Source organism: Hemiscyllium ocellatum, chromosome 39, assembly GCF_020745735.1.
Source record: "Hemiscyllium ocellatum isolate sHemOce1 chromosome 39, sHemOce1.pat.X.cur, whole genome shotgun sequence".
NCBI lineage: Eukaryota > Metazoa > Chordata > Chondrichthyes > Orectolobiformes > Hemiscylliidae > Hemiscyllium > Hemiscyllium ocellatum.
In genome coordinates, this window is record NC_083439.1 from 2,178,317 (window position 1) to 2,206,238 (window position 27,922).

Here is a 27,922-nt window from a genome sequence, read left to right on the forward strand (position 1 = left end):
GGTGGCCATATTTGTTAGGAAAAATCCCCGATATAAATTGTTAGAGTGCATTAAAGACGCACATAGGAGATTAGTAATCCTTAAAGCTTTGAGAAATAGGGAAAGATACAGGATATTGAATGTTTATTGTCCCCCGGCCCACCCTCTCAAGTTCTTGATAGATGCACTTTCTAAACTGGTTAATCTCACATATCAGCATATTATCATAGGGGGGGGGATTTTAATTGTCTAATAGACCCTATGATGGACAAATTGCCCAAAGGCCCCCTGATATCATCTTCACGATCTAAGCAATTAAGGGATTTATGTATTGAACTAGGATTGGTAGACTTTTGGAGGCACCTTTACCCTACTGGCAGGGATTTTACATTTTTCTCGAATCTGCACAAATGCCATACCAGGACTGATCCTTTTTGGACTCCCACACCGCAATTGGTATGTTTTCCTTTATTGGTCAGGGTATTGAGTACAGAAGTTGGGAGGTCATGATTCGGCCGTACAGGACATTGGTTAGGCCACTGTTGGAATATTGCATGCAATTCTGGTCTCCTTCCTATCGGAAAGACGTTGTGAAACTTGAAAGGGTTCAGAAAAGATTTACAAGGATGTTGCCAGAGTTGGAAGATTTGAGCTATAGGGAGAGGCTGAACAGTCTGGGCTGTTTTCTCTGGAACATCAGAGGCTGAGGGGTGACCTTATAGAGGTTTGCGAAATTATGAGGGGCATGGATAGGGTAAATAGGCAAAGTCTTTTCCCTGGAGTTGGGGAGTCCAGAACTAGAGGGCATAGGTTTAGGGTGAGAGGGGAAAGATATAAAAGAGACCTAAGGGGCAACTTTTTCACACAGAGGGTGGTACGGGTATGGAATGAGCTGCCAGAGGAAGTGGTGGAGGCTGGTACAATTGCAACATTTAAGAGGCATTTGGATGCGTGTATGAATAGGAAGGGTTTGGAGGGATATGGGCCGGATGCTGTCAGGTGGGACTAGATTAGATTTAGATTAGATTAGACTTACAGTGTGGAAACAGGCCCTTCGGCCCAACAAGTCCACACCGACCCGCCGAAGCGCAACCCACCCATACCCCTACATTTATCCCTTACCTAACACTACGGGCAATTTAGCTTGGCCAATTCACCTGACCCGCACATCTTTGGACTGTGGGAGGAAACCGGAGCACCCGGAGGAAACCCACGCAGACACGGGGAGAACGTGCAAACTCCACACAGTCAGTCGCCTGAGTCGGGAATTGAACCCGGGTCTACAGGCGCTGTGAGGCAGCAGTGCTAACCACTGTGCCACCGTGCCGCCCATTGGGTTGGGATATCTGGTCGGCATGGATGGGTTGGACTGAGAGGTCTGTTTCCATGCTGTATATTTCTCTGACTCTCTCACATACGTAGACACAAACACCCCTACACTCACACAACCTCTCACTCCACCACACTCACACATACACTTTACCAAGCATGCACACATGAACATACACTATCTCACGTGCACTCACACACATGCACGCACTCACATTCTCTCTCTCTCTCTCTCTCTCTCACATGCATGCACACATTCATATAGGTCCGTGGGGTGAATTTGCATTTTCAGAATTACATTTGCAGATACATTCTATTATACTCAAACAGCACACAATCTGCAGGCAGTCAATACAAGCAGTCATTCATGTAATATTTTATAAATTCCTACTTTGGAAACAGAACCAGTCTGACTCTTGATTGGGATACTAACTTCACACCTTTACTGCATTGTCTGAGCTGTGAGGTTATAAAACCTTAAGTTATCTCGAGAATGTGATTTACATATCAATGAACCAAATCTTACAACCCATTCTAAAAGATTAAAGACTTAACAGTAATCTAGGTTTGTTCAATATATCATTTCAGTTGCATGACACTGTAATCTTTTGCTCTAAATTCTGTCTCTTATGATCCTGCTCCACAGCTACCTGATAAAGGAGCAGCGCTCCGAAAGCTAGTGCTTCCAAAAAAACCGTCAGACTATAACCTGGTGTTGTGTGATTTTTAAGTTTGTCCACCCCAGTCCAACACCGGCTCCTCCATTCCATAGATTTAAAGTGATTGACAAATGAAGGGTGACGCTAGGAAAACATTTTTCACTCAGCAAGTAGTTAGGATATGTAATCCATTGTCTGGAATTATGGTGGAAGCAGGTTGAATGAGGTATATTGTCTCGCTATCACCATTGTTAACAGCTAACCCGAGAATGCAACTTTTAAAAAATGGTTTTGTGATTTACACATGAAAGAAGTGAAACTATCACTGTATTCTAACAGACGAAAGGCTTAACAGACAATCAATTTTTCAATGTATAATTTCAGTTACATCACACTGTAAATTTTTGCTATAAATTCTGTGTTACAATTGAGCCCTCCACAATCACCTGATGAAGGAGCGTCGCTCCGAAAGCTAGTGTGCTTCCAATTAAACCCGTTGGACTATAACCTGGTGTTGTGTGATTTTTAATGTAATAATGTTAGCCAGCTGTACTTCACAGAATATCAGTTCCCTGATTGTGGGTGTTAATCCAGTCCAATCAGGGAGACCTGGCTGACATAAAAGAATGAATTTTAGAAATATTGAGGGCCTGAGTACATGATTCAATGAGAAGCAGTGCGACTGTCAAAGGCTATGCATTTGTAAATGAAGGGTGACTAGTGATGCCCTCTTAAGAGTTATTTCAGATTGTATGTTTGATTCTTTTATTTATTGAACGCTACCCTGGAATATTGGCTAGTAAATCTTTTTTTAAAAATTGAAATGTTTATATCAGTTCAAAATATATTCCCGAGTTTAATTGGGAATTCTGGTAAACCTGTACTTACAACGCGCCAGTGTAACCCGGAGAACAATGGCACTCTCCAGTCTCATGATCACAAGTCGCTCCATTTTGACACTGACACTGATACTGACATCCTTTTCCATACTTTCCATGGTCACAGGGTTCTTCACATCGCCATCCCTTATATCCATCAGCACAGACACAGGACCCAGTGATGGGGTTACACAGGGCTCTGTTTTGACACTGGCAACGGTTACTGCAATGTGGTCCCCAGTGTTCACTGTCACAGCCTGTGTGGGTGCAAAAGACACAATGAAAGAGAAAGGGATAAGCTATGACAATTTATTGACTGAACATGGCATTGAAATTGTAACTCACTTGTAGTAGAATGAAATAATGCTCTCATATGACATTGTCCCCAATTCAGTCAGGTCACCAAACAAAAGTTGTGAAAGTGAGGACATTTAACAACTTGTAGAAATCATTTAAATTGTTTTCACACCTTTCCCAGTTACCAATCTGTCAGTCAGAATTAGACTGCTTAATTTTTCTCAAAAACAAAAGGCAAGAGGTCGAGACTTGTCCCACTGACATCAGTTGGGAAGATGAGGTGCTGCGCATCATGATTTTTATTGCTGAAGATAGCAGTAATAACAGTAGAACAAACATTGCACACAGTACCAAAGATCTCCTGCAGCCTTCTACACTTGTGATTGTCCTTTTAACCATCTCAAAGAGTTGAATGGTTGAGATAATGATTACCACCAGCATTCATTAGTTCAGTGTTATAGATGCTTGCTACCATCACAGTGACAATATTTAAAAGTTTATTTTTTCCTGGGATGTGGTGATTGCTGGTCAAGCCAGCATTTCTTGGCCAACGCTAACGGCCCTTGAATTAAGTGGATTTCTAGGTCATTTCAGAGAGCAGTTTAAAGTTAACTACGTTGCTGTAGATCTGGTATCACATGTTGATCAGACCAGGTAAGGATGGTACATTTCTCTCCCTTACGAACATGAGTAAACTAGTCATGTTTTTATTGAGAAAGTGAGGACTGCAAATACTGGAGATCAGAGTCAAAAACTGTGGCGCTGGAAAAGCACAGCAGGTCAGACAGCATCCGAGGAGAAGAAGAGTTGACGTTTTGGGCATAAGCCCTTCAGCAGGAATGTGGGGGGTGGTGGTGTTGGGGGTGGGGCAAGGGAGCTGAGAGATAAATAGGAGGGGAGGTTGGAGCTGGGGAGAAGGTAGCTTGGAAGGCTGATATAAGAGCCATGATTTTGCTTCTGATATCTCACAATCACTCAATTAATGCTAATGGATCCATTGCACGCTAAAAGTCGAAGGTGGGGGGTGATAGTGATAGGTCAGAGCGGATAGGTGGGCAGGAAGGTGGACACGTAGGACAGTTCACTGCGAACCTTCAAACACACGGTATCATTGCTAATTTCATCAGTTTCTTCATCTCCCCTTCCCAACCTTATCCCAGATTGAGCCCTCCAACTCAACATCGCCCTCTTGAACTGTCTTACTTGTCCATCTTCCTTCTCACCTATCCACTCCACACTCCGCTCCAATCTATCACCATCACCCCCCACCTTCATCTACCTATTGCCTTCCAAGCTACCTTCACTCCAGTCCCACCCCCTCCTATTTATCTCTTAGCCCCCCTTGGGCCTGCATCTCCCTCACATTCCTGATGAAGGGCTCATGTCCAAAATGTCAATGGTCCTGCTCCTCAGATGCTGCCTGACCAGCTGTGCTATTTCAGTGCTACACTTCTTGACTCAGTTAGGTTTTTATGCCAATCAACAATTTCCTGGGGCTGAATCATACGTTTTCTTGGCTAAGATGAGTTGTGTATTTTTGAAAGATTTAACAATGCAAGGCCCAACATGTTTTCTCAGCATAACTTACCAAATTCACCTCTTTAATACCTATCCCACCCATATGGAATCTCTCAGATATGATTCTATCTTTATCTTACCATAAGCCATTCCCAGAATAGGAGTCCTGATAGCTCTCAATTCATTAACATTCCTTGCAACTATATCATTTTTAAAAGGCTATTGTGAACCTAGACAAAGACTATCAGTACAGATCTGACTAGCACGGTTGTCAAAAACTTTCTCCAGACATGGCAGATGGGAGAAATTGATGGCCTACTTTGTGGACAAAGACCCTGAGATCTTGTTGAATGGGTTAATTCACATACGCGGCTCTCTCTTCCCCAGATCCAGCAGAGGAGGCTGTAACACCAGGCCATGTCAGCCTGATCTAAGGTTGCTAACCAGGTTAAAGTAGTCTTGGCTATCCAGAGGAATGCCCAGCATTGTAGGAAGAAGGACAATGACTCTGTCTACTCCGCTTATATAAGAGCCATGATTTTCTTTCTGATATCTCAAAATCACTCGATTAATGTAAATGGATCCATTGCACACTAAAACTCATGCTCTATAGGCAACAACCATGCATCCCATATCCATTGGCGTTTTGGATCAAAGGGTGAGCTGAATCTACAAGTTATTTGTTCTGGTTTTCTTGTTAAGTTTTCCTAACATCTAGCTTGTTTGATGAGTTGGGTAAGATGAGAGGCTGAAAATTGATGAGGCAGGTTGTAGCAATAATATGGCGTGTAGCAAGCATTAATTCCTGAAATTGGAATCTTGCTGCAGCCTTGCAAGAATCTAACCAAAGCATTTGCGAAACACAAAAGGGAAGGCACAAATTGCAACCGACATTGAGACTGGCCTCGTTGCTCAGCGCCTGATTGTGCCACACATTTCACTACAGCTCTGTCACTCAGACCTTTGTCACTCATTCTGCACCTAGTCAGTATTACCAAGAATAGTTTTAATTACCAGAGTTGTTATCTGAACTTAAATTCCTCTACTTGTCATGATTTGAACTTGTGTTCCCACATTACACTGGGCTGCTGAATAGCTAGAGTCAAGATTAGAAGTGGTGCTGGAAAAGCACAGCAGGTCTGACAGCATCTGAAGAGCAGGAAAATCAACATTTCGGGCAAAAGCCCTTCATGAATAGCTAGTCCAATGATGTTATCATAATTGTGCTATCCCCCCCTTAATGAACTTATTGAGTTTTATGTAAATCTAAATATATATTGTGATCTGTCAATTGAAAATGCCGAAGCAAAGATTGATGTATATGAATTACATAAAGTTATTAAGGGTTATAAACCAAGGTAGATGCAAGTCAGATACAGACCAGCCATAATGTAATTGAATATCTGAATCAACTTGAGGGCCCTTCTGTTCTAATAATACATTCAAACTTCAAACTGGCAACACAATAAAACTGCGTAATTCATGACTACTTATTATTAAAGAGTGTAACATTGGGGGAACTCAATCAATTATAAACCAACAGCATTCAAGAAGATGAACAGAGTTCATTTATTGGGCTTAAATGTCAGATTTAACTCTACTTCTCTCTTTACAATTGCTGTCTGACCTGCTGAGTATGGCCATTTCTTTCTGTTTTTATACATAGGTAAATTTTCGGTTACAATACATTGTTCACTCATGATTTCTGAGGCACCTGCTTTCCTGTTCAATATTTAAATAGTCTGAGCCACAACTTTGAGATCAGCAAAATAAAAAATAATCATGAGTTGGCATTCTTCCTTATTAAGAAGCAAGATAAAAATATTTTATCCCATATCTCTATATTTGCAAACTGCTGTTAGGAAGCATAAGGTTTGTAATATAAAAATACTTGTCAGTAGGTGGGAAATAAACAGCATTCATATCAGCTGACATTTTAGTTTTTTGGTTAAATAAATAAAAGAATAAAACTGCATAGGCATTAGTCTATGCTGAGTAAAGTTCTGTACAATGGCAATGATTTACACTTGAGTGTGTCTTGTTTCATTATAGACTGGACCAGGCTGTATCTTCGGCATCTTCACTCATTGTCCTAACACTCAATCACTTTGGCTTTAACTGGATGCTCACGGAATTTTTGCCATTGTCTGCACTCATAGTAGGGGCTGAATCTGCAACTCTCATTTTACTGAATACTGCAATCTAAACAGAATTCTATCTTTGCAGCCTAGTCTACTTTCATTCTCTCTCACATCTTTGTAATCTAGTCTAGGAATCAGTTTGTGCACCCGGTTTTCAGGCACTACTTGGGTTAAAGTAGTTGGTAATGCACTTTCCACAATTTTGGGTCAGGACAAATGTTTTTTTTAGATTAGATTACTTACAGTGTGGAAACAGGCCCTTTGGCCCAACAAGTCCACACCGACCCGCCGAAGCGCAACCCACCCATACCCCTACATTTACCCCTTACCTAACACTACGGGCAATTTAGCATGGCCAATTCACCTGACCCACACATCTTTGGACTGTGGGAGGAAACCGGAGCACCCGGAGGAAACCCACACAGACACGGGGAGAACGTGCAAACTCCACACAGTCAGTTGCCTGAGTCGGGAACTGAACCCAGGTCTCAGGCGCTGTGAGGCAGCAGTGCTAACCACTGTGCCACCGTGCCACCCTTATTGATCTTTTAGTCAGGCTGAAAGGCAGAAAGTCCTTTGCAATGGCAAATGAAAGGCTGAACACCCAAACAAGCACCTGGTAGATTCAGCTCATCCTTCATTAGAGAATCTCACAGGATAGCTCAAAACTGAAACTAAAACTGCAAAGGCTGATTACCATGATAGCCAGCTGACATAACTAGACTCAGGGAACAATGGCCTACAAAGCCCATTTAGAAAGGTAGATAAACCCCAGTACAGAGGCTATGTTTAAGAATTTGATCATGTAAACTTTCCCAAGACTTCCCCACTTATAACCCTAACGCCCAATCTCTCCTAGCTTTCCCTTATTTTCAGTCTCAATACTCGCCCTCCTCACCCCAACCCTAAATCCAGCCTACCCTCCTGAGATGTTTCCAATTCCCGGGCCAACACATTTATCCTGGCCCTTGACCTCTCCAAATACCCTGTCCTGATCCCTGATTTCCTACTAGATCCCATCTCACACTTCCCGACTTCACCATCCCTCGAGCCCAGACCAACATCCTAACCACCCAGTTCCCGCGCCCCCACCCCAAAACCAATGCTATTAATTCATATTCCCTGGCAACTCTGGTCACTGTCAATATACAGTCCCCAGATTCTAGACCACCTATTGACAAACTGTGCCCCATACCGTGCACAGTGACTGGAAATTTAGAGAGAACTAGGTGAATGTTGAGTGGATTTGGAAGCAGCGTGACAGGCATGTGGTAAATACAATACTTGTTTTTCTGTTCTGTAGAGGTTCACTTTATCTGCTTTATATTGAACTGAAATATACCAAAAACAACAACTTCAGAAATATGTTCAGTTGGGATGTAGCATGGTTGGATTTGAGCAGGAAGTAAACTCTCTCTCCACTGGACATGGAGCCTCCTGCGCATTGTTTTTGAACTATAGGTTTTTAATAGCATTTATTGTAATTTTGGTTTTGGCTTTTGAGTTAGTAATGTGGTTTTCTGAGTGTCTGAAATTAATAATTAACTTTTAAGTATTTCTGTAGCAATAGTGATTTATTTTAAAACAGCTTTTGAGGCATAGTTTTATAATTAATGCAGTTTGTGTACACTGTTAAAGGTTTAAGATTAAACAAGGTAAACAAACTTCAGTTTACAAAGTCAAGTGAGGATATTTTCAAGGGAACCATCCATAACGTAGAGTTTTTTTTTGTAATGTTAGTGTAAGTTTTGAGCAGCCCTGTAAGATCCACTGATGAAGATGCTTGTGTAGACCAGTGTGCAATGACTTCACAGAAGCAGCATCCTGTCACCACGTCACCATTTATTTATACATGCGAAGTCTTTCACATTGATCTAGCTCCCTCAGAGCCAGCTCTCAGTGTCAGGATGTATTCCATAAATTCCACTTTGACACAATGTTGGTCTTTTTACAAGGTTACTGTGCCCTTGAGTTTTCTTCCCCAGAGAGGGGGTAATTGGCCAAGCTCCAACTAGGTTGGGTCTGAAAGGTTTATTGAGGGCCTTTTTGTTTACCCTTAACAGATAATGCCTCCAGCCTAAGCTTCCTTGTCTTAAGAAAAAACGGTATTATCAAAAGGGAGTGGCCAGCTAGCTGTGTAGCTAGCCTTCATTCAGATGAATGTTTTTGATTGAGTTCAGCAGCAGTGGGTGTGAAGAAAGGCTGCTGGTTCTCTCCCTTCTTCTGCCCTTCTGACTTCGTAACCTGTAAGCTTTTTGTGTCATTTAAACTCTTTGTGCTAAGGGGTCTGTTTATGGGGATTGTTGCAAGTATTTTTGGAACAACATCATTAAGTTGGAATGGTCCGTCAGGTTTTTCAGATAGGATAAGCTATCCGGTATTCTATTTTCTGTTCTTTGTGCTTCATTCTGCCATTTTGTAAATAAACTTTGTTTAAAACTGGGCAGTCAGATCAGCTAATTCACTCCAGGAATATCTACTACACATTTACCTAAAACAAAAAGCAAAGTTACGGTCTGGGCTACCTGCTTAAGAAAGGTTAGAGGGGTCAAGCATGGTCTATAACAACTTGCTGCATTTTCCAATGATAAAGCCAGTTGTAGTGTCTGTTTGAAGTCTAGCTGGACTTCAACAAGTAGGTGCTTTTGCATGGATAAATCATTAATCCCAAAGACCAGATAGTCTCTCACCATCTCATTAAGAGTTAAACCAAAGTCATATGCCTCTGCCAGTCGTCTTGACCCCAATACAGACTCCCCTGATTCTTGAATTACCGAATAAAAATGATAGTAACTCAGAATTTGAAGAAGCTTGAAGTCTTAATATTCCTTAACTAAATCGGTCAATTCTTGAAAGGTTTTGGTATCTGGTATCGCAGGGAAAGTTAGGCTCCTAATACATGAAAAAGGTGCGGGTCCACAAACTGTCAGGAGAATTACTCGTTATTTTTCATCTGCCCCAATGTTACCTCTCTGGAAAAAATAATATATTCTTTCTGAATATTGGGCCCAGTCTTCAATGGCAGGACCAAACGAATCAAGCTTCTGCTGAAGATGCAATGGTATGAATGTCTAGGAGAAGCCACCAAACTGCATCTTGTCTTAAGACACAATATCTTAGTAGAGACACCTGGCAGGACTTAAATCAGCAACAGGGAATGAAAGAACAGGAAGAAAAGAAAAGACATCTTTCCCTCTGTGCCCATAGATCTGAGAGTCAAGAATCAGCCTATTCAGTCACATCAAGACATATGAGTCATAAAGATGTATAGCATGGAAACAGACCCTTTGGTCCAATTCGTCCATGCCGAACAGATATTTTAAATTATGCCGGTCCCATTTGCCAGCATTTGGCCCATATCTATTTAAACACTTTCTATTCACGTACCCATCTAGATACCTTTTAAATGTTGTAATTGTACCAGTCTACACCTGACAGCTCATTCTATACACACACCATCCTCTGCATGAAAAAGCTGCCCGTCTCCCTGTAGCCTGAAACCTCAGACCTCAGCAAGAGCCTTGTAAATCTTTTCTGAACCGTTTCAAGTGTAACAACATCTTTTCTATAGCACAATGACAAGATTTAAACACAGTATTCCAAAAGTGGCCTGAGCAGTGTTCTGTACAGCCACACTATAACATCTCAACTCCTATAAAACAAAATCCAAAAGAGGTATGTTTTCCTTTATTGGTCAGAGCATTGAATATTGGAGTTGGGAAGTCATGTTGTGGCTTTACAGGACATTGGTTGGGTCACTTTTGGAATATTGCGTGTTATTCTGGTCTCCTTCCTATCAGAAAGATGTTGTGAAACTTGAAAAGGTTCAGAAAAGATTTACAAGGATGTTGCCAGGGTTGGAGGATTCGAGCTATAGGGATAGGCTGAATGGGCTAGGGCTGTGTTCCCTGGAGTGTCGGAGGCTGAGGGGTGACCTTGTAGAGGTTTATAAAATCATGAGGGACATGGATAGGGTAAAGACACAAGATCTTTTCCCTGGGATGGGGGAGTCCAGGACTAGAAGGCATAGGTTTAGGGTGAGAGGGGAATGATATAAAAGTGATCTAAGGGGCAACATTTTCACGCAGACAGTGGTGAGTGTATAGAATGAGCTGCCAGAGGAAGTGGTGGAGGCTGGTACAATTGCAACATTTAAAAGGCTTCTGGATGGGTCTACAAATAGGAAGGGTTTGGAGGGATATGAGCTGGGTGCTGACAAGTGGGACTAGATTAGGTTGGGATATCTGGTCAGCATGGGCGAGTTGGATCGAAGGGTCTGTTTCCGTGTTCTACATCTCTAAGACGCTATAACTGTGGATAATTAAATCGAAGACAAAAATAGAAATTACTGGAAAAGCTGAGCAGGTCTGGCAGCATCTTTGGAAAGAAATCAGAGTTAACATTTCTAGTTAAGTGACCCTTTTTGAATTCTAAGGAATGGTCACTCAATCCAAAACATTAAGTCTGATTTCTCTCCACAGATGCTGCCAGACTTGCTCACCTTTTCCAGCAATTTCTGTTTTTGTCCCAATTCCTCTACTCAATGTACTGACTAAAAAAGGCAAGCATACCAAATGCTAAAGAACATTGAAAAATAAAGAGAAAGCATAGATTCAAGGTGTGTCCCTGGAAGCTGCTGGACTGGAAATCCATGCTTTTGAGTTTTACTCTCTCTAGTTTTTATAGCCAGTTAAAGAATTGCACGTACTGTGAAAAGAATTCAGTTGATAAGAAATAAGTGAATATTCTTCAGAATCTGCTGAAAGTAATTTGCATTGAACAGTGACTTTGGAATTCAAGTAGAAAACATTTTTTTGTCCCTGGAATACAGCATATCAACCCAAGGCCTGGTAATCATTATTGGACACGATCAATCTGACTTGTTACACCTTTTCTAATTTATCCTTTACGTGTGTGTGTGTGTGTGTGTGTGTGTGTGTGTGTGTTCAACATCTGTGGGGAAATAGTAGACATGTTGAATAATTATTTTGCCTCTGTATTTGCTGTAGAAAAGGAGGATAGCCTGCTAAAGTCCCAAGGAAATGAACAGTGGATCAGGACCAGGGACTGAATAAAATTAACCTAAGTATCATGGGTAATGAGGAAATTAATGAAATCAACAAATGAAAATTCACCAGGACTTGATCCATCTGGGGTTGTTAGGGAAGTAGGGGTGCACATTGTAGACACTCTAGAACTCTAATTCAGAGTTCCGCAGATACAGGAGTCATCCCTCTGAATTGGAAAGGTGCACATGTCACTCTATTTTTTAAGAAGGACAAACGAGGAAAACTCAGGGAGCTACAGACCAGTTAGCCTAATATCTGTAGTCAGGAAATTGTTGGAGTCTATAATGAAGGATGGGGTAACTGAACAGTTTGAACATTTTCAGTTAGTTAGGGAGAGCCAGCATGGATTCATGACAGGTTAGGTCATGCCTGATAAACCTCATTGAAGTTTATGATCCCAAATCAGCCTCCTCCTTTTACACCCTCTCACTAATTATATGACTATAGCAGACTTTGGGATGTCTCTTTATGTTGGCTGCCAATCTTTTTTCATAATTCCTCTTTGCTTTTCTTATTTGCTTTCTCCCGTGCCCTTTGTCATGGTTCTTAATTTTATTTTAAAAGAAGGAGATAGTGAAGTTAGATTACCTTAGAATAAAGTGTTAATGTTAGTTCCAGACTAGAAGCGTTGAGATAAAATCTTGAGAGGGTTTTAGAGTCATAGAATCCTTCAGCACTTTTGCCCAAACTGGTCCACACTGACCAAAATGTCTGTCCATGCTAACCCCATTTCCCTGCACTTGGCCCATATCCTTCTAATCCTTTCCCATCCATGTATTTGTCCAATGCCTTTTAAATGTTAATGTACCCGCTTCAACCACTTCCACTGGCAGAGCATTCTATATGCATTCTAACCTTAAACTGATGCCCTCTAGTCTTTGATTCCTCAACTCTGAGACAAACACTGAGTGCATTCATCCTATCCAAGCATCTCATATGTTATATGCTACTTTACTAAAGAAAAAATCCTAGCTTGTCCAATTGCTCCCTATAACCCAGACCATGGGGTCCAGGAATCATTACTTAAAGTTAAATATGTTTAACCTTAGGTATGTAATAATTCCAGGAAGAAGCTATCAGAGTTTCCAGTCTAAGAGTTAAAGTTGCTGTTAAACCTACCGAGTGTTAGAGACAGGAATTCTGCTATGGGTACTACGTAAAGGCTGTTTTTGAGTACTATACAAAGTACATTTAGGGGTGCTGTCCTATGGGTGTAGTTTGGATATTTTACAAAAACTATTGTTTGTGTTTCCAATTGATAAAGAAGTAGAACAGAGAACCATACAACACAGGAGCAGGCCCGTCAGCCTACGATGTTTGTACCAACTGTGACATTATTCTAAAGTAATCCCATCTGCCAGAATATGATTCATATTTTGAGATTAAATGGAATTACACTTTTATTCTGTTTAAAAATCTTTGCATTTATATTATAAGTAGATAGCTTGGTTCATTATATTTTGCCTTTACCTCCTTTATTAATTAAACATTTATTTTATTGTTAAAGCAATATCTGCAGCATTGAATGCTTATGCTTCAGCAAGAGACCACTTAATTAAAACCAAAAAAAAGCATGACTTATCAAGCCAGGTTTCAGTCTAGGATATGACTGAACCAGTAATAACATCAGTTGAAATCATGACATCATCGACAAAGCCCAGGTCATAGTCTGCTTTGGTTGCTTTCTGAGATGTCCTGCTTCTTCAGACAGCCTGTGATTTATTTGCTTTTTTACTTCCCTTCTGAACCTTTCATATTTGTCTTGGTTCGCAATTTTATTTTAAGAAGGGAGGGTTCTCAGTGTTGTTCTGCTCACTATATGGGAGCTATTTAACACTAGCAAAGTCACATTCTATTCTATTGGGCACAGTTCTTTAGCAGTGTGATCTGCTTTCATGCTAGTCAGATCCTAGTTGATTATTGATTAGATTCTCTACAGTGGCCCAGCAAGTCCACACCAACCCTCCGAAGAGTAACCCACCCAGACCCATTCCTCTATGCTATATTTACCCCTGGCTAATGCAATTAACATTACGGGGCAATTTAGCATGGCCAATTCACCTGGCCTGTACATCTTCGAATTGTGGGAGGAAACTACAGCACCCGGAGGAAACCCACGCAGGATGAACCGATAACTGTACCCAAAGGTCACCAGCTCAGGCATGAACAATAAGTACCAGAATACTCACTGATGTGGCAATTTTACCTTGAATGACAGCAGTTAGCCTACTGAACCTTATTAATGTTTTGGAGATACTGATGTTGACTGGGGTGTACAAAGTTAAAAATCACACAACGTCAGGTTATAGTAACAGATTTATCGAACCACCTGATGAAGGAGCTGCGCTCTAAATGCTACTGCTTTCAAATAAACCAGTTGGACTACAACCTGGTGTTATGTGATTTTGAATCATATGAACAATTGCTTAATGTGCAATTTGCCTCATTATTATAATCATAACAATAATTCCTGGTTAAGCAATCTAGAAATGGGAAACACAATTTCAAAATAACAAAGAAGCCAGTTTGACCAAGATAAGGAGAAATTCGTTACTCAGAGAATTGTGAATCTTTCCCAGAGGGAAAAAAAAGTGTAAAAAAAAAGTAATACTTGGAAACTGACATACTGGTCAGACTGGAGTTCCATTTTGGGATTTACAAGGCAAGTTGGACCAATGTGTGTCAATCACAAATTTTGCTGACATCCTTCTGGATTGGAATCTTCTATCCCAAAGGATTCTGGATGCTCAGTCATTAAATAAATTTAAAGTAAAGACTGACAGATTTCTAAATACAGTGATGTAAAAGGATAAGGGGATAGTGTGAGGAAAATATGGCATGAAGGAGGCTGGAACAACTTAGAACGTCAAAATAAAAGTGAGAGTCATTACTGTTAATCTGCCCTGAGTTTAGCTCTGAAAATCATTGGCACTGTGACTGAACACTGCAGATTAGCAGACTTACTTCCCACCATCGGTTATGCAGGTTTAACTCTAACTCAGAATGATTCAGTAAGTTTCTGCATTCTCTCTCCCTCTACTTACTGACTTTTGCCTGGGTTAGTCTCAATCAGTCCCTATTGAACCACAACCAAAACTCATAATGCACAGTAAGAATTTATTTCTACTGGGACAGCTTTATCTTTTTATTCAGGTTGTTTCATAACAGAACTGATATTTGATGAAGACAATAGATTTCAAAATTGGAATACCTCTCTCCCTATACTTGTAGTCGTGAGTATTTCCAAACAAGGGACATGCCTAAATGTGTTGCTGGTTAAAGCGCAGCAGGTCAGGCAGCATCCAAGGAACAGGAAATTCAACATTTCGGGCAAAAGCCCTTCACCAGGCTTTTGATGAAGGGCTTTTGCCTGAAACGTCGAATGTCCTGTTCCTTGGATGCTGCCTGGCCTGCTGCGCTTTAACCAGCAACACATTTTCAGCTCTGATCTCCAGCATCTGCAGACCTCACTTTTTACATGCCTGAATGTGGTAACTACAGGGGAATCTCCATTCTGTTGACTGTAAGAAAAGTCATTGCCAAAGTCCTCTTCAACTGTCTCCTTCCTGTGGTTGAGGAACTCCTTCCTGAGTCACATTGTGGCTTTCGGCCACAGAGGGGTACAATGGACATGATTTTCACCATGTGACAGCTGTAGGAGAAATGCAGAGAAAAGAACCTACCCATGTATGTGACCTTCTTTAACCTTTCAAAGGCATTTGACCCTGTCAGTCGGGAAGCATTATTGAGTGTCCTTCTTCGCAATATGAAATTTATCACCATCCTTAGCCTGCTCCACGAAGACATGGAAGTCGTGGTAATACAAATGGCTCCAACATTCCCCATTTGGAGCAGTGTCAAGCAGTGCTGTGTCATTGCCCCAACATTGTTCTCAATCTACCTCGCTGCCATGCTTCACCTCACTGCTGACAATCTCCCTACTGGAGTGTAGTTAACTTGCACAACTTTGGGGAAATCTTTCAACCTCTGTCGCTTTCAAGTCAAAACTAAAGTCACCTCAATCAGTGTCATCAAGCTGTGGTACACAGATGACGCTTATGTATGTGCAATCTCGGAGGATGTACTCCAGATCATTGTCAGCACCTTTATGGAGGCAGACAAGAACATGGGGCTCACCTTGAACGTCCACAAGATGAAGGTCCTTCACCAACTTGACCTGGTATTGTGGAGCAAACCCTGATCATCAAAGTCCGTGGGGGGCCTTAGAGAACATTGACCACTTCTAATACCTCAGAAGTGTCCTGTTGGCCAAAGCAGCTATCGATGAAAAGATGCAGCATCACCTCCAGTGTGCTAGCATAGCCTTCGGCTGTCTGAAGAAAATGGTATTTGGGGACAACAGCATCAGATCTGGCAGCAAGATCATGGTTTACAGAGCTGTGATAGCTCCTACTCTCCTATATGACTCTAAGACATGGACTGTCTACAGCAGACCCTCAAGGCATTGGAGCGGTACCATCAATGCTGCCTGCACAAGATTTTGTGAATCTGCTGGGAAGAAAGATAGCCAGCATGGTTTTGTGAAGGGCAGGTCGTGCCTCACAAACCTTATTGAGTTCTTTGAGAAGGTGACTAAGGAAGTGGACGAGGGTAAAGCAGTAGATGTTGTGTATATGGATTTTAGTAAGGCGTTCGATAAGGTTCCCCATGGTAGGCTAATGCTAAAACTACGGAGGTATGGCATTGAGGATACATTAGAGGTTTGGATTAGGAATTGGCTGGCTGGAAGGAGACAGAGGGTAGTAGTTGATGGACTATGTTCATCTTGGAGTGCAGTTACTAGCGGTGTACCACAAGGATCTGTTTTGGGACCATTGCATTTTGTTACCTTTATAAATGATCTAGAGGAAGGGCTTGAAAGCTGGGTAAGCAAGTTTGCGGATGACACAAAAGTCGGTGGAGTTGTGGATAGTGAGGAAGGAAGTGGTAGGTTACAGCGGGATATAGATAAGTTGCAGAGCTGGGCAGAAATGTGGCAAATGGAATTCAATGTAGCCAAGTGTGAAGTCATTCACTTTGGTAGGAGTAACAAGATGATGGATTACTGGGCTAATGGTAGGCTACTTGGTAGTGTGGATGAGCAGAGGGATCTTGGTGTCCATGTACACAGATCTCTGAAAGTTGCCACCCAGGTAAATAGTGCTGTGAGGAAGGCATATGGTGTACTGGGCTTTATTGGTAGAGGAATTGAGTTCCGGAGTCCTGAGGTCATGTTGCAACTGTATAAGACTCTGGTGCGGCCTCATCTGGAGTATTGTGTGCAGTTTTGGTCGCCATACTATAGGAAGGATGTGGAGGCATTGGAACGAGTGCAGAGGAGGTTTACCAGGATGTTGCCTGGAATGGTAGGAAAATCTTATGAGGAAAGGCTGAGGCACTTGGGGCTGTTCTCATTGGAGAAGAGAAGGTTTAGGGGAGATTTGATAGAGGTGTATAAGATGATTAGGGGTTTAGATAGGGTCGACACTGAGAACCTTTTACCGCTAATGAAGTCAGGTGTTACTAGGGGACACAGCTTTAAATTAAGGGGTGGTAGGTATAGGACAGATGTTAGGGGTAGATTCTTTACACAGCGGGTTGTGAGTTCATGGAATGCCCTGCCAGTAGCAGTGGTGAATTCTCCTTCTTTATGGTCATTTAAGCGGGCATTGGATAGGCATTTGGAAGTTATTGGGCTAGTGTAGGTTAGGTAGGATTCGGTCGGCGCAACATCGAGGGCCGAAGGGCCTGTACTGCGCTGTATCTTTCTATGTTCTATGTTCTAAAGATGTGCCATCACCAGCATCCTTGAACAGGCCAACATCCATAGCATCAAGGCACTGACCACCCTTGATCTGCTATGATAGGTAGGCATGTCATCCGGATGACTGACATGACACTCCCGAAGCAAGTATTCTAATACCAGCTTCGAAATGGCAGGCGGACCCCAGGTGGACAGAGGAAATGTTTCAGTGATACCCTCAAGGTCTCACTGGTGAAGTGTGGCATTCCCACAGACACTTGGGAATCACTGGCCCAAAGCTAGAGTGGAGGAGGAGGGGCATCCAGGAAGGTGTCAAGCACCTCAAGACTTGTCATCGCAAAAAGATGGAAGCCAGGCAAAACAGTGAAAGGAGAGTTCTGCCACACTAATGCCCCACCCACCTCTTCCAGTGACCACCAGCTGACCCAAATGTGGCACAACCTGTGGTAGCCACATCAGTCTGTACAGCTACCAGTGGACTCACCCAAGAGTGGAAGTGGGTCATCCTTGTCTGTGAGGGACCCGCAATGAATTAATAAATGAACACAGACTGACAGGCATAGTTGGTAATATCACCTCCTTTTTTAAATTCAAAGTTTATTGCAGTCAGTAGAAGAGTGGATCAAAGTAAAGAATCAATTCACCCCTCCTAATCTGGTCACACCACTATACTGACATTCTACTTTGAAGTTTGTAACGCTTGTAGTTTGGCTCTCCCAATGCTGCAAAATGTTTGAACTAATAACCAGCATCAGGAACATCTAAGCTATGGCCCACACATGGAGACTTCACCTTCCATCACCAAGCTCATTCTGTAACCTTGGATCATACTTTACCAGTAACCAGATCCTTAATGCCTCAATCAGCACCAGAATTGGCAGGGCTGCAGCTGTCATGCCAAAGTTGAAAAGTCATGTGTCGACCAATGGCAAACCATCCAAAAATCAAAGCCGCCAGTACCATAATTGTGTCCTCAGTAGCTTCAGTTACAGTAGCAAATCATGAACAACTTTTACAAGCCATGGGGAACAGCTCACTTAAACGAATTATGGGCATCTCTGGCATTAGTTTTTGATAGAAAAGTGTAGGGATCCCAAGCATATTTGCTTGCTTGAATCAGTAGAAACTTTGTGAGCTGGTTCATGTGAGCTCAATGAATGACAGCTTCATCCCCAGAGAGATGGCCTGTGGTGACCTTGTATCACCAACAAACCACCAGATCATCTATGCCTGTGATATAAGGATGTCTCTAAGCAAAAGCACGAAATATCTGGGATTGGAGTTGATACATGTAAAATCCTTGCTGCTCACCAGAACTACCTTGGTCAGTAGGAGTAGAAACGTAGAGGACAAATGAAATGATCAGATAGCAAAAACAACCCACTGGAATGAAAAACATCAATCGAACTTGGTCCAGTGCTAATCACCTGCACCAGTTGCAGAAAGGACTGTCACTCATGAATGAACCACCACAGCCATAACAGATGATGGTCAATCCAGAGGTGATATACGTCCTGAAAGTACATGCTCCTGAGATGATGGATGCCATGATCCATTCAAAAACAGGTGAAGGAACATTTATGAAAAATAGTTTAGCTTACTAAGGCCTTGTTAAAAGATCAATAACATAAGAAATTCATTGACAATTATGTTGGGGATTGTAATAGAGGGTCAATATGGATTGGCCAATAGGAAATTATCATGTATCAGTAAATATTTACATGCAACCATTTTAGAACATAGAACATACAGCGCAGAACAGGCCCTTAGGCACTCGATGATGCGCTGACCTGTGAACTATTCTCAGCTCGTTCCCCCTACACTATCCCATTATCATCCATGTGCTTATCCATGGATTGTTTAAATCTCCCTAATGTGGCTGAGTTGACTACATTGGCAGGTAGGGCATTCCACACCCTTACCACTCTGCATAAAGAACCTGCCTCTGATATCTGTCTTAAATCTATCACCCCTCAATTTGTAGTTACGCCCCCTCGTACAAGCTGACATCACAATCCTAGGAAAAAGACTTTCATTGTCTACCCTATCTAATCCTCTGACCATCTTGTAGGCCTCTATCAAATCCCCTCTTAGCCTTCTTCTCTCCAATGAGAACAGACCCAAGTCTCTCAACCTTTTCTCATAAGACCTTCCCTCCAGACCAGGCAACATCCTAGTAAATCTCCTCTGCACCTTTTCCAATGCTTCCACATTCTTCTCGAAATATGGTGACCAGAACTGTACACAATATTCCAAGTGTGGCCACACTAGCATTTTGTACAGTTGCAGCATGATAATGCGGCTCCAGAACTCAATCCCTCTACGAATGAAACCTAATACACCATATGCCTTTTTAACACGCACTGTCAACCTGGGTGGCAACTTTCAGGGATCTATGTACATGGACTCCAAGACCCCTCTGCACATCCACACTACCAAGAATCTTTCCATTGGCACAGTACTCTGCCTTCCTGTTATTCTTCCCAAAGTGCATCACCTCACATTTAGTTGCATTGAACTCCATTACCACCTCGCAGCCCAGTTCTGCAGTTTATCCAAGTCCCCCTGCATCCTGCAACATTCTTCCAAACTGTCCACTACTCCACCGACTTTGGTGTCGTCTGCAAATTTACTAATCCATCCACCTATGCCTGCGTCTAAGTCATTAATAAAAATGACAAACAGCGGTGGTCCCAAAGCAGTAACTGGACTCCAGACGGAATATTTTCCATCAACCACCACTTGCTGCCTTCTTTCAGAAAGTCAGTTTCTAATCTAAACTGCTAAATCACCCTCAATGCTATGACTTTGCATTTTCTCCAACAGCCTACCATGTGGAACCTTATCAAAGGTTTTACATCTTTCATTTTTTGCAAAGAAAGATGTAATTTAACAGAAAACAATTGGTATAAGTAAAACATCCTTTTTTCTATATCATAGCAATTGAAGCCATTCTTGTGATTTGAAAGACCTAATAAGGATAATTAAACTTTAATTTCAAAAATTACAGAATTAGTTAATGTTGATGAATAAAAGGCAAGAGAAGAAGATGTAGTTTTAAGATTTATCTATCACAGAAATAGTTCTATGAAATGCATTTATCAAAACTTGTCACTTTAAGCTGGAGATATATGAAAACATGAAAGTTAAGGACCAATAATGCATTTTCTCAACTTAACATATTCAATATCGTTCTTAAATTAGCTCAGGGTGAGTAAGTCAATGTGATGCCAGTATTAAGCTAGAAAATGTGCTCATTCAGTTACTAATGGCACAAACCAACAAAAATGCTGTGGTTAGCAACTTTCTGATGTAATGTGGAATATGAGCACTTATGGACACTTGAATTCTGATTCAGATTTAGTTAAAAGCCTGTTTTACCTTTATTGAGTACAGTTTGGATATTGCTAGTCTATTATCATACTTTCAGTAAGTTTTTTACAATTTCAGAACCCATTTACATCTGTTCCAAACTGATGGGATGAGAACAACCACCTCAAATGGCTGCAAGATTCTGCAATTAAAAAAAATTACAATTGTTTCTAATTCCTCATGTTATTGATTGTGTTAAAAAAACTATATTTAAATCAGCACAAAATTGCAGTCTTGCTTGATGAAGTTTGGGAACTGGAAGTCTTGTTGAGGTCAGATTGTGTCCTGGTGTTGTTGGGACGCTCACTACCTTAGGGCTATTCCAATATAAGCCAATCTAATTTGTCTCAAAGCTATGTTTGGAGGTTACTAATGGTGGTTTGGAGTGGGGTAACGTTTGAGAGAGGGGAATTGCAAGCTCAGCAGTAATCAAAGTTGTTTTTATGGAATTTGTTCCTATTGGCCCAACAAAAGTAAATCAACAGTCACTTCCTGAGCTCCTAAGTAGCTGGACTATTAACAGATACTGGTGTAGTCTATTAACTTTCAATATGTTGCAATGAGTAGAATGAACAAACAGATTGATTGCTTACATTAAAAACAATGGAAGGGGCTGCTATGAAGAAGGAAGCAGGTAGAGGTGAGGTAACCTCAGGCCTCTCAATATCCTTGCCTAGGAAGTGAGGGAAAAGTGGTCCCAACATTAAGGTAGGTTGCAATGTAAGTGATATGAAAAAAGGATAGCAATGCTGAGCAGAGAGTTGAAAAGTGAAGATGGTAGCTATGATGCAGAGGTGCCAGTGTTGGACTAGGTGGGCAAAGTCAGAAGTCACATGACACCAGATTATAGCCCAACAGGTTTATTTGAAATCATAAGCTTTCGGAGTGCTGCCCCTTTGTCAGGTGAGTAAAAGTATCATTGGAAGTAACAGGAAGTGAAGGAATCATTTGAAAATGATGGAGTAGTTGGTGTGATAGAATCTGGGGTGCAGAGGGAATAATAAATGAACAATGGAGGAGATAGGAAGAGGAAAACTGATATTTACACAGCTCACTAATTGCTTTTATAACTGTGAAGAAGATTATTAAAGATTCACTAGTATATGTTACCATTAACCAGAAACTCAACAATAGCCATATAAATATTGCAGCTACAAGAGCAGGTCAGAGAATAAAAATCCAGCAGTGAGCAGCTCACCTCCTGACTTCCCAAAGCCTGTCCACCATCTTTAAGAAACAAGTTAAAAGTGCAATAGAATACTCACTGCTTGTTTGGATATGTGCAGCTCCAACAACACTAAAGGAGCTTGTCAACATTCAGGACCAAATAACCAACTTGACTGGCATATAATTCACAAACATTCTCTCCCTCCACAACTGATATACAGTAGCATCAGTGTATACTATGTACAGGATGCACTGCAGAAATTCACTCAGGCTCCTTAGATAGCAATTTTAAAAATTGCAACCTCTATCACCTGGAAAGACGAGAGCAACAGATTCATAGGAATGTCAACACCTAGAGCTTTCCCTGCAAGCTACTCACCTTCCTGACTTGAAGCTATTATTGCTGTTGCTTTACTGTCGCCAGGTCAAAATCCTGATACTCCCTTTCTCCAGCATTGTGGGCATACGTAACCAAATGGACTACAGCAGGCTGAGAAGGCAGCTTACCACCATCTTTTCAAGGACATTTAGAAATGGGCAATAAGTACTGGCCCAGTCAATGAAACCCACATCCCCTAAGTGAATTTAAGAAAAAACATGTTTAGGTTCTTGGTATGCCATCTTCACAGGGAAGGCCAGCATTTATTATCCAACACTAGCCTTAGGAAAGTGGGTCTGCATTGTCATATGAGAGAGGGAGTTTCAGAGTCTTGGACCAGAAACATTGAAGAAATGGCAACTAGTTTGAAGGCGATGCTGATGTGAGGTGGAGGAGAGCTAAAGATGGTAATATTCTTATGTGTTTTCTGTCCTGGTCCTTCTACATGAGATGAATGGCTTGCTTGGACGGAGCTGATTAGATTACTTACAGAGTGGAAACAGGTCCTTCGGCCCAACAAGTCCACACCAACCCTCTGAAGAGCAACCCACCCAAACCCATTCCTCTACATCTAATACTACAGGCAATTTAGCATGGCCAATTCACCTAACCTGCACATTTTTGGACTGTGGGAGGAAACCAGAACACCTGGGGGAAACCCAAGCAGACACTGGGAGAATGTGCAAACTCCACATAGATAGTCGCCTGAGGCGGGAATTGAATCCGGATCTCTGGCATTGTGAGGCAGTGGTGCAAACCACAGTGCCACCATACCGCCCATGAGCATAGTGTGTACTGCTGGTGGATGGAGTGATGGTTTAAGGAGTACCAGTCAAGAAAGCTGCTTTGTTTTGGATAGTGTAAGGCTTCCCCCCTGTGTATTGTTGAATCATTGAATCCCTACATGATGGAAGCAGGCCATTCAGCCCATTGAGTCCACATTGACCCTCTGAAGAACATCCCAACTAGACCCAACACCCTACTCTATCCCTGAAATCCTACATTTCCCATGGCTAATTCACCTAGACTACACATTGCTGGACACCAAGGTCAATTTAGCATGGAGGAGAAAGTGAAGACTGTAGAGGCTGGAGATCAGCGTTGAAAAGTGTGGTGCTAGAAAAGCACAGCCGGTCAGGTAGCATCCAAGGAGCAGGAAAGTCGACATTTCGAGAGTGAGTCTTCATCAAGAATAAGCAGCTCATGCTCGAAACATTGACTCTTCTGCTCCTCGGATGCTGCCTGACCGGCTGTGCTTTTCCAGCACCACACTTTTCAACCCTTAATTTAGAATGGCCAATCCACCTAACCTGCACACCTTTGGACTGTGGGAGAAAACTGGAATTCGTGGAGGAAACCCAGGCAGACACAGGGAGAATGTACATACTCCACACAGTCACTGAAGGTTGTAATCGAACCCTGGTCCCACGTGCTGTGAGGCAGCAGTGCTAACTACTGAACCACTGCGCCAGCCGAAGTTGCACTCATTCAGGAAAATGGAGAACATACTTTCATAGTCCTGAGTTGTTTCTTATAGATGATGAGCAGGATTTTTGGACAATCAGCAGGTAATTGAATGGTACAGTATTCTTAAATATGACTTGCTCTTTCACCAGAGTATGGCTGGTCCAGTTCAGTTTTCTGGTCAATGATAACCTTTTGAATGATGTGGATGCAGGGGGATTCAGTATGCTGATTCCATTGAATATCAAGGTGAGGTGGTTAGATTTTCAATTGTTTGAAGTGGATTGCCTGACAGTTGTGTGGTGTGAATGATACTTTGCCACTTATCATATAAGTCTTGATGTTGTCTAGATCTTGCTGTATATAGACACAAACTGTTTCAATAACGGAGGAGTTGAGAGTGACACTAAACATTGTCTAACTGTCAGCAAACATGTCCATGTCTGACTTTATGTTACAGAAAATGTCATTAATGAAGCAATTGACAATAGTTGGGCGTAAGACACTATCCTGAGGAACTCCTGAAGCAATGTCCTGAGACGATTGGACACAATTACCTCCTTTTATGCCAGATATAACTCCAGTGGAGAATTATCCACTAATTCTGTTGTGGTTCTGTTCGCCGAGCTGAGAGTTTTTGTTGCAAACGTTTCGTCCCCTTTCTAGGTGACATCTTCAGTGCTTGGGAGCCTCCTGTGAAGCGCTTCTGTCATGTTTTCTTCGGCATTTATAGTGGCTTGTCTCTGCCGCTTCCAGTTGTCAGGTGCTGTCCGCTGCAGTGGCCGGTATATTGGGTCCAGATCGATGTGTTTGTTGATAGAATCACTGGATGAGTGCCATGCCTCTAGGAATTCCCTGGCTGTTCTCTGTTTGAGAGGTATGGCACTCATTCACTGATTCTATCAACAAACACATCGACCTGGACCCAATATACCGGCCACTGCAGCGGACAGCAACTGACAACCGGAAGCGGCAGAGACAAGCCACTATAAATGCCGAAGAAAACATGACAGAAGCGCTTCACAGGAGGCTCCCAAGCACTGAGGATGTCACCTAGAAAGGGGACGAAACGTTTGCTACAAAAACTCCCAGCTCGGCGAACAGAACCACAACAACGAGCACCCGAGCTACAAATCTTCTCCCAAACTTTGATCCACTAATTCTCATTGAATTCAATTTTTGTAAAGGCTCCTTAATGCATCACTTGGTCAAATATTTCCTGAACGTCAAGGACAGTCACTCTCCCCTGACCTCTGGAAGTTCTCTCTTTTGTCTATGTTTGGACCAAGACAGTATTAAGGTGACCCTCACTGAACCTGAACTGTGTATCAGTGCGCAGTTATTGTTGAGGAAAGTGCTACTAAACAGCACTGTTGACAGCACTTCTGATACTTTGCTAATGAATGGCATTGTAATTGGCCAGATGAGAGGTTTCCTGCAATTTAAGGACAGGACATACCTGAGCAATTTTCCACACTGCTCGCTGGATGCCAGGGTAATTTGCTGTACTGCAATACTGTGACTATTGTACAAACGTAAGTCTTCATGACTGGATGAAGTAGCATTCCAGAGCTTTGATCCACATCCTTTTGCACAATCTATTAACTGCCACAATGAAATGTGACTACTAAATATATAATTTAATTCAAAAGCACGAGTAACATGATATTGAGTGGAATATAGAATATGCCTAAACAGCCATCCACTCTGCATACACAGCTGCATCAACATACATTCTTCCAAGGAGTTACTGGTTTGATGTAATAGTTACATCCGTGGTCCAGGAACAATAACTCACTGAGCACAATCAGTTCAAAATACTTAAAATGTGAAGTCCACATGTTGCACAAATATTATACTTTTGGTCAAATGGTAAAATATATAATTAGCTTTCCCAAGTGTACATTCTGTAATCAGGGTTTCCAGAAACTGCAAGTGAAAGTAACTAATTTGCATCTTATATTAATACAACTCAGATGATCACTCATTCAACAAAAATGAACAAATAGAGAAAATACTCCAACAGAAACATATTTTACACAACTGGGATTGCATTTGCAAATTATGTTGCTGAGCTTTGGTGATATTCGGTTGTAGATTAACAATATTTGCTCTGTTGAGCATTAAAAGCAAAATAAATTATTGAATGTTATATGCTTGATCAGGCTTTTCTATTGAATTTTTTAGCTCAGATCAGGCATTTTAAATAGCAGTGAATAAAGAGGTTGACAGTTCTTTGTAATTCTTTTCTTTGCACTTGAATTTAAAGGCCTTAAAGGGTTACAATAATTTATATCTAACATTGCTGTAAAGGAAAGATATGTTGCTGAAGCTTTTAACCATGCACTCATCAGAACAAATGGGAAGAATGCCATATTCACACAATAAATGACTGAGGTGTCCTTCTCGATGACGGGGATTTCAGAACCAGGGATCACAGTCTAAGGGGTAGGCCTTTTAGGACAAAGGTGAGGAGGAATTCCTTCCCGCAGAGACTGATGAGGCTGTGGAAGTTGAGGCCAAAACATTGAAGACTTTCATGAAAGGTGTAGGTCTAGCTCTTAGGACTAAATGGATCAAAAGATGTGGGGACAAAGCAGGAACAGGTAACTGAGTTGGATTATCAGCCATGTCATACTGAATGGTGGAGCAGACTGAAAGGGTCAAATGGCCTAATCCTGCTCTTATAATCAAAGCAAATTCATGCTATGGTTGTAAAAAGGTCCCTACTGAATGGCAAATCAACTCTAACTGGCAGAAGGAATGCCATGGAGAAGCAATGGGGAACTACAGGCTCCTGGGTGATTCAAAAAAAATGCAAAGATTTAATATATTCCTTTTACAAGGATTCAGTCCTTGAGTATGAATATATTCTGCTTCTAGCAAGTAAAGTCACATTACTTGCTTGGCTGATTATCATAAATTGTTTTTGAGAAAATCTAAAATGCATTCAAATTCTATTCTCAACAAATCCTGCCAAAATGAGGAATCACATCCATCAGCAGACATTTTGTTTTGGGTTTTGCAAAATCACATGCTGATTTGAGTCTGCTCTACAATCCGTGTACTCCATGTCTTTTGAAATAACGATCAAATTTTCATTTGTCTTCCCAAAATCTGCTGAACATGTATACTAGTTTTTGGTGATTTATGGATGAGGACACTCAAATTCCTATGCTGTAATGTTCTGCAGTCCTCCTCTACTTAAATAATATTTAGCTCCTCTCTTCTTACTGCCAAAGTACATACAGGTAGTCCTTCTTTAAAGTGATGATTGTGTTCTTTTGCAAACCTGTGTTATAGAAAAATTGTGGCTATAGAAACAGTGCTTAAAGTGTTAGCAATGTAATCGCATTACAGCCAACACACGTTTAAAAGTTAGTGCTTTAGAAATAGTGCCCCCAATTTGTCAATCACATTATAGCAAATTTACATTAATGAAATGCATGTTATAACAGAATAACCTCACATTTTCCCACATTACGTTCCATCTGCCGATCTTTACCCACTCTCTTGACCTGTTTAAGCCCCTCTAGAGACTTTGTACCATTCACATCATTTGCCTTCCCATCTATTTTTATTTTAAATGCAAACTTGGTAACTGTACATTCACTTTCTTCATCCACTCATTACTATACATTGTAAATTACTGTAGGCCCCAGTACTGATCCCTGTGGCACTCCACCAGTTACAGGTTGCTATCCTGAAAATGCTTCCCTTATCTCAACTCTTTGTTTTCTTTTAGTTAACTGATCCTATTAGTTAGTAATGTACTACCTGCAACATGATTACTACTTAATAAGAGCCAATGTGTGGTAATTTATCAAATGCTTTTTGGAAATATAAATATATTCCAGCCACTCCTTTTCTTGGTAAGTATCCTAATTGGTATCTCATCAAAGAATT

General features: G+C 41.5%; 1 protein-coding gene across 1 annotated transcript in view; it reads right to left on the bottom strand.

The window, feature by feature from the left end:
* The window catches only part of megf11 (multiple EGF-like-domains 11), a 364,661-nt gene that overhangs the window by 125,413 nt on the left and 211,326 nt on the right, over positions 1–27,922 (bottom strand). Inside the window, exon 3 of the mRNA XM_060852838.1 lies at positions 2,856–3,102. Within this exon, the coding sequence (XP_060708821.1) occupies positions 2,856–3,102 (247 nt within the window). The remainder of the gene's footprint in view (positions 1–2,855; positions 3,103–27,922) is intronic.